We start from the raw sequence: 13,215 nt of genomic DNA on the forward strand, positions 1-13,215 counted from the left end.
TGCAAGATTATGTGCACAGACACACATACAAAGGGGAGAACAAAATACTTAGAAATATCCTGTCATCAGACCAATGACCAATTTTGGCCAAATCTTTTTTTCCTTTTTAACCCATTAAAATTTTTGATTTTTGCATTGGCTATTCAAAAATAGTAGATATACAGGCTCACAGTGTGTCACCATCCGCGCTGCGAGCTTGTACATCTGCTATTTTTGAAAAATCTTGAAAGTGTTTGAAAAATGTTTAATAATTTTGAATTACGAAAAAGTGTGAGAACTATTGATCTAGCAGGCATTTGTAGAATCGGCGTCAGGTCTTAATGGGTTAAGACAGTTCATCAGTAAAGAGACATAAATGCCACCCATGGAGAGGTTATCTTCTGGTCCAGAAAGTGTCAACCAGCATGTTGCCACACTGTTTGAGTGGGACTTCATTTAGGTAGGTCACAGGTCTCTTGCTACTATGCTCTCTTCATTGTGCGCTTGCTCCATCTCCAGTAAAATATTTGACCAGTGATATTGCGTTGCTCAATTCTTGTCGTCGTTTGTTTTACAGGCACTCGCCATTCGGTGATTGATGATACCTGCCAAATGCGGCAGTCAAGTCCTCTCTCACTGTTTACTATCTTTCTCCCTTTCACTTTCATTGTCATGCTGTTCACATTTACATGTGAATGCTTATTCATTACAGTTCAAACAAAAAGCAGCACAGAGGACAAAATCTTTATGTATTTGATTTAGAGTTTCATTTTGAAGCTATTGCGATGGCAGTGTTTTCATATTGTAAACTACAATTTCTTCAAGCATAGCGTACATAGATACACAGACAGAATCAAGGTGTTAAAAAACATCATATCACACTGTATATAAATCAATTTCCTAAGTTGTTCCCAGTGGCAACAATTCAATACAACATCATTAAGCACTAAATTAATGAACTAAACATTCTTGCATTTTACATACATATTAAGCTTGTAAAACTACGGATAGCCCATGACATGCAACCATAGTGACAATAAAACACAGATTAGACATGTATTACAAGAGGGAGATTATACTGATTCAGACTAGGATACAAAAGAGGTGTCCCCTTCTCTATCCCCTGTGTACTTGTTCAACAGTCAACTCTGTACACTTGGCTAAGTCTCTGTAGCACTAGTTGCTATGCACTTGAGGTTTTACGCAAGTATTTGGTCAAGGTTGTGTAAACAGTTTGAAAGGCACTAGATTACATTTTGGAAAGTGTGTTGGTACATCCAGTTGAAGAAATAGAGAATGTCTCTATTGGCACAAAAATCATTTAGATATTGAGCTGTTAACTCTTAAAAGGGGAATGCCACTAATTTTCAACATTAAAATGTGTTATTATTATACCTTAGAGCTGTTGTGAGGAAATAAGAACTGTTGTGAGGAAATGAGAATAAAGTTCCTCCTTTCTCTGTAGCCTGGGGGTTGGATTGGGGTAAGTCCCTGCGACATACTAGTGTCATGTCCAGGGGGTGTACTTGTACATCAAGCTGCCACACGCTAAGGAAACAGGAGAGCCTATGGGCCTCAGGGCTCGGCAAGGCTTTTTCTCTGTAGCCTAGAACCTGAGGCTCAATTTTTGGGGTCATGTGATCAGTGACGTATGGCGCATGGTCTAGAACGGGGAATTTAATCTCCAACTGAAGGTATAGTGAGTATGTATAAAACATATTTTAATGTTGAAAATGAGTGGCATTGCCCTGTAAGTACCTCCTATATCGACCAAACCCTTACCAATAGCATGTAAAACATCAACCACCATAATATGAGAAGATATTTGTCTCTATTAAAAATCTCAACACACAATCACACTGTATAAAATCCCACTTCCAGTCAACCACATATATAGTTCAAGTATCTTATGAGAAATCCATCTCAGCGGTGTAGAATGATATGTAGCAAAGCTATCAACTTACCAAGTGCTGAAGTGTCTTAAGGCAGGCATTTTGGAACAACAGAACATGATTATGAAATCCAATGGCCCCAGAGTGCATTATAGAAGAGGCCACTGGTCATTGCTTACAAAGTTAGCCTCCTATTTCCTAAATAACCTCCGATTCATGTCGAGCCAAAGCCAAAGGCAGTGTGGTTCCACATGGACCCGAGAAGTGGTACCTGTGGGGTACACACACACACACGTCAGGATTTCTGTCTGTTGAGAGGCCATCCTATCACGGTCGATATCATTCAATCACTCTCATAGCATGCATGTCAAACAAGTAGAACCTTGGTCAATGCAGTGGCTTACAACCATGTAGTGGTGCAAATAATATAATCAGAAGCAAGCTGTAGTGTATCGCTTACGTAAAATATTCGGTTTTCGGTGTCGTTCCAAGATTGAATTCTGCCACAGGGATGCCTCTGGATGCAACCTGGGGGCCAAACATGGCTGCTGGGTATACAATGGAGGACGTGCCCACCTGTGGGTTAACAACAGGAGCTTAAGCCTTCGATTGATTGAATACAAATATGGACAATGTTTGAAGGTACAGGCAGTACAACCGAGTTAAAAACACGCCAAATGAATGACACACAAAAAGCCAAGGGCTTGTTCCCATTGTGGCCCCATTTACCACTCAAATATCTGGACAAAACAATGTCAGTGCAACCAAAACAAAAATCTAAATATACAGTTTAAATTCATGATGACATAAAAGGAGGTGGGTGGCCCGGGATACGACACATGGAGGATGTCACTCACAAGGAGTGAGCCGTTAATAACCATGAGGGAAGGCCAGCCGGGGAACAAATTTAGTCCAATTAGAATTTTAGTGGTGCCATGATGTTAGGTCATCTTTAAACTTTAATGATGAAGTTAAAACTTTCAGGGCTGTTGGTAGAGTATTCCACTGTGTTGTGGCTGTGCAGTAGAATGCATTTTTACCCTTAAACGACTTGAACTTGGAGGGACGAGGTCAGAGGAACTCCCTCTGGTGCAGCACCTATGAGCATCCCCTACTCTGGAGTAGTTTGACTAGTACTTGGGGAAATGCTTCTTTGGGTATCTTGAAAACCAGACCCATTGAGAGCTGGGAAACTCTTTCTTCCATCTTGAGCCTAATGAAGTGGTCTGGGATTATAGGTGAATACTGGGGTGCAAGCTGACCAGAGTGCCAGCGGGACCAGGAGAGTGGTCCGCAAACAGGAACGAACTGCAGTTACATTCTGATTTCATGTAGAGCAATTACTTTTACCTTGAGATCCAGTGATCACATCATTAAATTACAAGTCCTTCCCCCAAGATATTATAAAATGTGTGTCATATATCAGCAGGTATTAAAATACCTCTTTAGCTACAGTAACAACGGGGACACAACTCACCACCAGACAAAGGTCACAGATATCCAGCTCTTTTTCCACCTTGGTCAGGATATGAGAATCCAGAGTTTCCCCAAAAAACACCACGTTGGGCCTGAGCAGACCCCTGCAATCACTCTCCTTACACCTTCAATAGTACCAGGGAATGACAGGGACAAAAAGAGAAATCCAAGATTAAATGTGTCATGATATTTTGACTATTGCTACACACACTGACAAAACTAACATGTCATGACCGCGTGCTTATGGAGCCCACCGCTTTTCTAGGGAGACCCGCTGTTATTGGCCAGTAGTCGATGTGATTGACAGTTCTTCCTTCCTAGCGTTTTTGCAATTATGCCTAAACCTAACCTTAACCTCAGTAAAACTATGCCTAAACCTAACCTTAACCTCAGTAAAACTATGCCTAAACCTAACCTTAACCTCAGTAAGACTGTGCCTAAACCTAACCTTAACCTCAGTAAGACTGTGCCTAAACCTAACCTTAACCTCAGTAAGACTGTGCCTAAACCTAACCTTAACCTAACCTTAACCTCAGTAAGACTGTGCCTAAACCTAACCTTAACCTCAGTAAGACTGTGCCTAAACCTAACCTTAACCTCAGTAAAACTATGCCTAAACCTAACCTTAACCTCAGTAAGACTGTGCCTAAACCTAACCTTAACCTCAGTAAGACTGTGCCTAAACCTAACCTTAACCTAACCTTAACCTCGGTAAGACTGTGCCTAAACCTAACCTTAACCTCAGTAAGACTGTGCCTAAACCTAACCTTAACCTAACCTTAACCTCAGTAAGACTGTGCCTAAACCTAACCTTAACCTCAGTAAGACTGTGCCTGCCAGGAAGCCAATCAGACACAGGTAAGGCGGGTCTATCCTAGAACATCGGTGGAATCCATAATAACGTGTCATGACCACAATGACAACCTGAAGAGGAGTTACCCCTGTACTCTTGCCTGCTGTGTTTTTGGCTATATTCTTAGAGCAGCCATTTTGCTCTTACTTCATATTCAGGTATGAAGTATAAAGTAAAGTATAACCCCCCCCACACACACACACACACACACACACACACACACACACACACACACACACACACACACACACACACACACACACACACACACACACACACACACACACACACACACACACACACACACACACACACACACACACACACACACACACACACACACACGTATGAAGTAAGAGCAAAATGGCTAGTGTGAATATGGTCTATATAATTTTAGAGCACGAACAGTGAATTATGCAAAACCTCATATTATCTGTATGCCTTTTTGAGAGACGTGGATGTACAGAGAAAAACCTGGGGACATGGCAGTTATCATAACTTGAAATTAAAATCCAACCTTGGCAGTTTTTCCACAGGAATCTGGGCATCAGCAACGTTAGGGTCAGGTGAACTGTGCATAGAGGGAACAGAAACATGTTGCTAATGTAAGGCAAAGAAAATGGAGAGGTCAGACCACATAAGATTTTGCATGTGTGTTTGTGTGTGTAAAGATGTACACTTTACCCTTTGCCCTCTAGGGAAGCACATATTGGTCTTTTCAGGTTTACGTCCACATGTCCACAAGTCACACAACGTGTCTCTGTCAGACTGCCTGCAGTTAGAAATACAGAAGAGAAAAACAGCTGTAGATCACTGAGACCCTATATATTAACAGCCCAATGTCCTTCATGTCCATGATAGGCTTGCTGGCAATACTAGTTTATTGTCCTGGCAATTCCAGAATGCCTAAAGCCATCCTTTTGAGATCGTAATTTGATCTCAAAAGTTAGTTTCAATACTGGGGTTTTGTCATTTAGAAATTGTAAATTGAAATAAATCAAATTGTGATTTAGACATTTTGCACTGTAACAGTGATGCTCTTCTGGTCAAGATTTGTTAGTGCTTGTAGGCGGTGCGTTGCCATCATCATCGATCCTGTGCCTCACCGTGAATCCTGAGCACATGTTTGGAGCCGCCTCGTCGGTGGAGGCCGTCAATGGTCTGGGTTATGACGACCACAGAACGCCCTTGTTTCCTCAGCCGAGCTTCACACTCTGCGATGGCCAGATGGGCCGCGCTGGGTTTCTTGCTCAGTGCCACCTCCCTCCTATAATTGTAGAACTCCCAGACCCGAGATGGGTTGCGAGAAAATGCCTCTGGCGTGGCAAGATCCTGGGGACACAGAAGAATGGGCACACTTGGCTCTGAATTGTCCTCTTTGATCCCTACCAACTAATTTATGCTTCTCCAACAAAGTGACAAAACAAAACATGCAGTGTTTTCAGCTGAAAGAAAGTCAGCGAATTATAAATGAGGCTTAACCACATAAACTGTAGTAGTGTCCCTATTTTGGGCATTTTATAATAGGTGAACATTCGGCGAGCTTGTAGATCCGAAAATTTCGACAAAGAGATTTGGTGTTGAGGAGGGGGGGGGGGGGACACACACCAAGTACAGACCCCTGGCCCTGGGGACCCCTGTCAACAAAGTACTGTATATAGGGTTTAAGTGCTTAAGGTAGTATGGATGGATAGAAGGAGATACAGAGGGTGAGATTAGGTAGCTCGAAATTAATGCGAAAATCTGTAAGAGGATCAATTTAAAAAGGCATGAAAGAGGTTTTTTTGTCTTCCTCGACCTCCCCTTGTACTGCATGAAGCTGATTTCATTGCTGTGGTCCCTACATGAAGCCTGGTTATGCAAGCAACACCATTTCCTTCACCTACTAGCTGTTGTCTAGATAAAACACTGATAGAACATGAGGATGCATTATGTAAAAATAAAATACACCCACTTCCCAACTTCCCAGCTCAGAGGAATATAGACAAAAGACCAAAGTTTGACCTTAAAGAAAATGGAGTTGAATTTGATATAAGATACAGTATGCTTGTGATATTTGATGTCACAAGTTCATATAAATGTATTTTTATCACACACCCAGCCTTTATTTTCCCTGCAAGGAGGGTCGTAGGAGGACAGAGGAAGTGATAAGCTTGCACCGATTCCTTTTCTTATGGCAGTTGACCAGTCAACCCATGCTCAAGTGCCATCGCGCTTAACGGTCAGGCGAGCAACCTCGCTGCAGAAGGAACTCAAACACGGACGAACCTGGCCACCAAATGTGGTTGCTGTGGGTGGTTTGTTAAGATTTCTTAGCTGAGGAGACATTAGAGTGTATCCAGGCACAAAAATAAATAAACATAGAGCGGAAAACAGCAACTTTTGACAGTTCATGTAATGGCAATGCTGGACAAGTTTTCAGCAAACTCCCACCCCACACTGTCCGGAAATCTGAGTGGGGCTATCATTTAAAGGAGCTTTCTCCCACAGTAATGGTAATATTTGTTCAATTAAAGAGTTGATCACATGCTATTTTTAATGGTCTTTGAGAAAAATAAGGTGATTAGCAAATTATCACCTGGCACTCGTCATTGGCCTCTGCACATCGAGCAACCACGAATGCCCGGATGATAATCTATAATTATGTATTCATGTACACACACACACACACACACACACACACACACACACACACACACACACACACACACACACACACACACACACACACACACACACACACACACACACACACACACACACACACACACACACACACACACACACACACACACACACACACACACACACACACACACACACACAGATTGTACATACAGTAGATAATTAGGCCTACAATTGTTTGGTTTTTTTATTACCTGAGACAACCATTTCCTCCACCTCCCTTCAGCTCCCTTAAAGGTTGGTACTCCACTTTCTGCACTCACACCTGCCCCTGTGATGATTGCTATGTGCTTCGCTTTGGAAAAGACTTTCCGGAATTCTGACATATCTGGAGAGGAAAGCAAAATGAGTATAGGCTACATGGACACAGGAACAGTGGGCGCCTGAGAACACTGGGCACCTCAATGTCGCTCAATGTTGAATATTGCAATATTTGCTGAATTTATGAGAATATGCCAATATAGAATGTATTTTCATCATGTGGAAAAACACATAGTATGTGAAAAAGTTATTTGTAGCATGTGCTGTGTCTAAAATGAGCTAGTGTAAAGCAATTTAGCCTATACTCTTTAGTATGGCTCATGTTGCGTCATGTTGTGAGCTTATAGATGTCCTTATAGATGTCCTCATAGATATCGCGGTGGTGAACACACAACAGCCACCTGGCACAGACCCAACAAAATCCATGCAAGGTCTAAACATAATCTTAATTACCTGAGCTGGCCCTTGAAATCTCAAACAAAGGTCCTCTTGTCACATTGGACATGCGTGGGCCACATGCAAGAACAGCCACGTTTCTGAGGATCATATTGTCTGGAGATAAAATAACACATAACAATCATCACTTGCTTGTCGTTGTCAGTCAGTCACGCATTTTCATGTTGTTTTTCCATTAGTGAGTCTCTACTGTACATCGTAAGCTTGGACTGAACACTGAATAGAAAAATAGTGAAACGTTTTGTCCTAAAATACCAATTGAGGGCAACGCCCATTATGAAAAAAATGTAGGTAGACTACTAGACAGTGGTGCGAAGTAACTAAATGCATTTACTCAAGTACTGTACTTAAGTACAATTTTTTAGGTATTTTTTTTTACTTTAGTGGAGTACTTTTTACTTCTACTCCACTACATCTCAGAGGCTAATATTGTACTTTCACTCCACTACAATTATTTGACAACTAGTTACTTAGTAGATTTTGATTATTATCACAAAACATACATTAACCACTTGAGCCCTATACATTTCGGCCATTTGAAAATAGCCAATCTACAAGCTTACATTTGTATACAATGTATGAAATTCCTTGTGAATGAAAAGTGCATTACATATAGAATGGGACGATAGAAATGAAATGGGACATTCTGCATAATGAGTACTTTCTACTTTTGGTACTTTAAGTACAATTTGATACCAATAATTTTGTACTTTTACTCAAGTACTACTGTTTTCTAAATTGCAGTATTGGTAATTTTACTTACTGTAATTTTTTTTTTTTTTTTAACTTTTCCCACCACTGCTACTAGACAATTATCCTGGCTGCGCCCTGCAGGATAGAACTTGAGCGAAAGCTTAGGGGAAACAAATGATTCCAAACAGGTTTTGCATGAATCCTCAATCGACCCGCGAACACTAGAAACATTCTCACATTCTCACATAGTCAGGTTGTATCCTGATTCCCGCACAGTTGCATGTTTCACTTAAACTAGTTATTGGCTATTTCATAGATATGGAAAGTGTATATTTAAAAATAGTGTTTCCATTTATTTTATGTTGCTCTAAGTTTGTGATGCATTTAGTCAAGTGTGGCGTGGCGCCTTACATGCGCTAGCCATGGATACGCGACGGTCACGGATGAACTTCAACCTGCTGTTTGCACTTTCTCCATTTACGGCCCGTACATCTACATAAACGTTCAGATTTCAAATATAAAGTGCTTACTCCATGGACACGGATGTTACAATTCTGTGCGGGTCCTCAGAAGTACCCGTATCTTCCGTATTGTTCAATAAAATAATTGTAATCCAATCGGTGGTTATTTTCTCATCGTTATAATGTATCAGAGTGCAGTACACCTCCCAACCGATTAGGGTGTTGTAGTTGAAAGCATATGGCGAAAATACGGAGAAAATGGCCACCGATCAGATTAAAATACCTTTTATTGAACAATACGGAAGATACGGGTACTTCTGATGGGCCGTACAGTATTGTAACATCCGTGGCCATGGGGTAAGTACTTTATATTCGAAATCTGAACGTTTATGTAGATGTACGGGACGTAAATGGAGAAAGTGCAAACACCAGGTTGAAGTTCATCCATGACTGTCATATTTCAGGGCTATACATGCGAATGCAACTATTTCCTGAACTTGTAAAACATGAGTGGCATTTTCTTTGTATTGCATGTGGTTTTCTGCGCAATACGTTACATAAAATCCAACTGCGTTATTAACATTCACACTCACCTCACGTAACAGGGCTGATGTTTCCTCTGCAATGTCCAACTCTGTCTGTTTGTTTACCTTTATCACAACGCAATCAACACAAGGAGTGTTGCCAGATTTTGCGAGAGAAATAAGCAACCAGGTCTAGGAAAACAAGCCCAAAAGAAGCAACTTAATGATTGATTGAGTTTGCAAAGACAAGCACTGGGGAGTTAGCCTGGTAAACCCTCCCTCCAGAAATCTCATTTCCATTTGATTTAATCAAATGGAAATGAGATTTCCGGAGGGAGGGTTTACCAGGCTACTGGGGAGTGGAATATTTGGAATATTTTAGAGACATTCTTTCTAACAACATTAAATGCTCCCTGGCACAAAACATTTTCATGAAAATATTTGAGAACCACTAGTTTAAATAAATATAACAAATAAACATGTACACGTTAGAAACAAGCCCCCAAAACTGCAACCCGTATAACTACCAATATTTACAAGCAACTTCACAGAAAAACAAGTCGCTTATAATAAGTAGACATGGCAACGCCGACAGCGAGCCGTAAATACACACATTGTCGCAAAAAAGCATGCTCGGAAAAAAATAAAAGTTGGGAGAAATATTGCGGTCAAGTAGCGCCATCTGGTGGGAGACAAGACCACTGCGTTCCGTTTGACTCGTAAATGATTCATTCATTTACATCCCACTCGTTTCACTCCCATTTCGTCACTTATTGCCGCGTTCTTTTCCCCCCCTATCTTTCATTCATTTGCTCCCTTTCTCGCTTTCCCTGTGACACATTTTTCTCAATTCGTAACGGATCTTAGCCCACACACACACAAACACGCGCGCACGCGCACGCACACACACACACACACACACACACACACACACACACACACACACACACACACACACACACGGCACACACCCCTTTCTGTTTTTTCCCCCCTCCATCGTCAATACCTCCCACTGTGCTGGCCGTGGCTCGCTCGTCTCCTCCAGTCACACTGGACCCATAGTTCAGATTGATGGCGTCCAGTACGGACGGGCTGGGTACATCAGACCGCCGGCCGATCCGAAGACTCCGTTCCAAGAGCGACACCCCGTATCTGGTGGAAGCCCGACTCTCCTTCAACCTGAAGACAGGTAGGTGCACCAACACCACCACCACCACGCATGCAGCATGCATGCATCGTATCAGGATATGTGGGCACTTATAGGGACATCTGGGCACCTCGATGTAAAATTGGCTAAACCGTGAAAATGTGTGAAATCTTTGAATATATATATTTTTTATAAACATTTGTAAAATATTTAGTTCCAGGGACCCCCAGAAGCAAAGATTTGAGTTACAAATGTTCGCTTTGTGTAATATATATAATAATATATATATAATAATAATATATATTCAAAGATTTGCAAAACTGTTAATGATTTTTTTTTTAAATAGCAGATCTACAAGCTCATAGTGCTGCTCTATGAGCTTGTATATCTGCTATTTTTGAATAGCCAAAGACATCTTAAAATGGCACCATATGACTACACCATCTCGTAAAAGGTTTTTAAGTAAAGTAAAGTATACATGCTTAAACATTCGACAAGTAAGGTCTAATATTTCTACAATTGCTACAAAACCTCTACATCCAGTCATTTTGGGGCATAAACGAGAAGATGAAGGATAACATTAACTCTGATAATGATGTACCATACATGTTCACATCATGTATACTTTACATCATTACTTAAGACCATTTTTCAAATATACTTTTTTTAAACATTTTGGACAAAATAGACAATTTTACATCGAGTTGTCCAGATGTTCCTATAGTGCCCACCTATCCTCTATCCCACACACTGCATGGCATGGGGGAAAACCATTCCCATCCTATATGAGATTTTAAGTTTGTTGTTAGCCTATGCCTATGGTGTGAAAGTCAGAATTTATTTTATTAAAAGGTACGAGGCTTTTTGAAATCCTGAAAGAGAACTTTGGGAAATGTGGGTGATTATGTGGCATTTCAACCTATTTTGGTTGACAGTGGGAGTTGTGAAATAAAACAGCATTAAATGGCTATAGAGAGGGCTTCATCAATACTGTGTTAATGCATAGGTATACGGTATGAAGTTTGATATGGTTATAACACACTGGGTAGTTGCTGCCACGGCTATTTCAACGCAGTTACATAACAGAAGCTTCAACGTGATGTGTAGAAGCCTATAGAGCCCGAGCTTTGACGATGGAGCATTGCGGTTCACAGTTGTGGATAAGGGATAGTAGGCTACAACCCTAACCTGTGTATTTTAGGCAATGCACATAAACATTCTAAATGGGCCCAAGTTTATTTCAGTGTTTGTGAATATAGCTGTCAGGACTCAGTAGGCTACATAAACTTGGATCCAAGCTGTTACCTGGCAACGCAATTCCACTGAAGGTATATTCGGCTTCAGTGCTCTCTGCTATCTACTTTGTGTGGCTAGTGTGTCATAGCTATGTCTCCATCTTCCAGTCTGAAGTGTGTTGCATCCCTTGTTACCATGGTGACTTGGCATTTTCCTCCGGCTGAGTCAACAGGATTCTGCTATTTACTCAAAAATGTAATTATCTTTCTCACAAAAGTTAAGATCGTGCTTGTTCCTAATCCTCGTACGGACTGAATCTTTAGATAACCTAAGTCATTTATGAAAGAGGTTAGTATTTACAATGATATGACCATTTGCTCTATATTTATTGCTGTATGCTAGAGTCAAAGTGTCAAATGTGCACACTAACTCTAACAGTAATCACTATTGTAAAATGTTCAGTTCCCTTTTCTGCTTTTAAAATATTAAATGTATAGGATATTACCAGCCCCATGGACTGCTAGAACTGTAGCCATATACAGATACCACCCCTCACTGTTTTCTGCTTTTAAAATATCAATGTATACGATATTCACAGCCCCATGGATGGACTGAACTGTAGCCTAACAGGTACTACCCATCACCCTATAGCGTCCATATTCTGGGGGCGAACATTTGGGAGCTTGTATATCAGCTTGTAGATCGGCTATTTTCAGTGAAGAGATTTGGTGTGGAGTGAAAAAAGGAGCAGACTAAGTATGGCCTGGACATAGTCCAGAACACAGTGGTTCTCAAACATTTTCATGTCAAGGATCCCCAAATTGATATGTATTTGGCAGACCCCTATCTGCAAAATAAATTGTGCCAATGACCTTCATGAGGAAGATCTGACGCATCGCGTTGTGAGTTTGTAGATCAGCTATTTTCAAATAGCCCAAGTATAAAACATGGTTAAGCAAATGTTTATGCTATACAAACACATTTTGCTGGGGACCCCCTCAAGGACCCCTGGCGTCCCCGGACACCACTTTGAGGACCACTGGCCTTAGTGGCCTAACACATAGGCTACAGGTACCGCCAACATCTCAAATTGCAGTTATTGCTGCTGGAGTCACAACCCACTACTTACTCACAGAGCAACAACAATGTGAGATCTGTAGGCTATACCACGCCTTTTGTTGCTTGAATGCTGGCCTAGCATCTTTGCCCCAATCTCAGAGAATATGTGCAACATCCTTTAAATAATAACATTATAATTACTTTTACAAGCACATATCTCTTATAATCCATTTGTGGATATCTTATAGTGGAATGGACCTATCCGTATGTTTACTATTCTAATTATAGAGAACTGCATTGATTTGTATGCCATGTTATGTCATTAGTTACACATGGGCAATGTCATTTGAATGTGCTGGTTTTTCTCGTCGATGTAAAGAGCGTGTCAATATTTTCTGCATGCTGTTAGGTGCAGTGCAGTGTGAAACTACTCTCGCCAGAGGTGCTGGAAATGGAGAGTTTCTGAATTAGAGTGTAGGCCTATATGTACAAG

The 13,215-nt window shown here is 41.0% G+C and overlaps 1 protein-coding gene across 1 annotated transcript; it reads right to left on the reverse strand.

Moving 5' to 3' along the window:
* Nucleotides 1-709: 709 nt before the first annotated feature.
* Nucleotides 710-9,445, reverse strand: LOC311045800 (NAD-dependent protein deacylase sirtuin-5, mitochondrial-like). The gene is made up of 9 exons (XM_084057858.1): nt 9,350-9,445; nt 7,600-7,698; nt 7,080-7,213; nt 5,307-5,532; nt 4,885-4,972; nt 4,718-4,771; nt 3,349-3,472; nt 2,332-2,447; nt 710-2,142 (listed from the first exon to the last, which is right to left on the reverse strand). Exons 2-9 carry the CDS (start codon nt 7,691-7,693, stop codon nt 2,070-2,072), a joined length of 909 nt encoding a protein of 302 aa, XP_083913984.1. The 5' UTR covers nt 7,694-7,698; nt 9,350-9,445; the 3' UTR covers nt 710-2,069.
* Between the last annotated feature and the right edge of the window lie 3,770 nt (nt 9,446-13,215).

This window comes from Gymnoscopelus microlampas (assembly GCF_963454915.1).
Source record: "Gymnoscopelus microlampas genome assembly, chromosome: 5".
NCBI classification, from domain to species: domain Eukaryota; kingdom Metazoa; phylum Chordata; class Actinopteri; order Myctophiformes; family Myctophidae; genus Gymnoscopelus; species Gymnoscopelus microlampas.

What these genes read in the sequence shown, in the direction of transcription:
- LOC311045800 (XM_084057858.1), bottom strand. Translation starts at nt 7,693, where the DNA reads ATGATCCTCAGAAACGTGGCTGTTCTTGCATGTGGCCCACGCATGTCC. An exon ending in GCTTCCCTAGAGGGCAAAGG is followed by an intron (nt 4,772 to 4,884) that starts GTAAAGTGTACA and finishes CTCTATGCACAG; the next exon opens with TTCACCTGACCCTAACGTTG. An exon ending in TCTGTGACCTTTGTCTGGTG is followed by an intron (nt 2,448 to 3,348) that starts GTGAGTTGTGTC and finishes GTTAACCCACAG; the next exon opens with GTGGGCACGTCCTCCATTGT.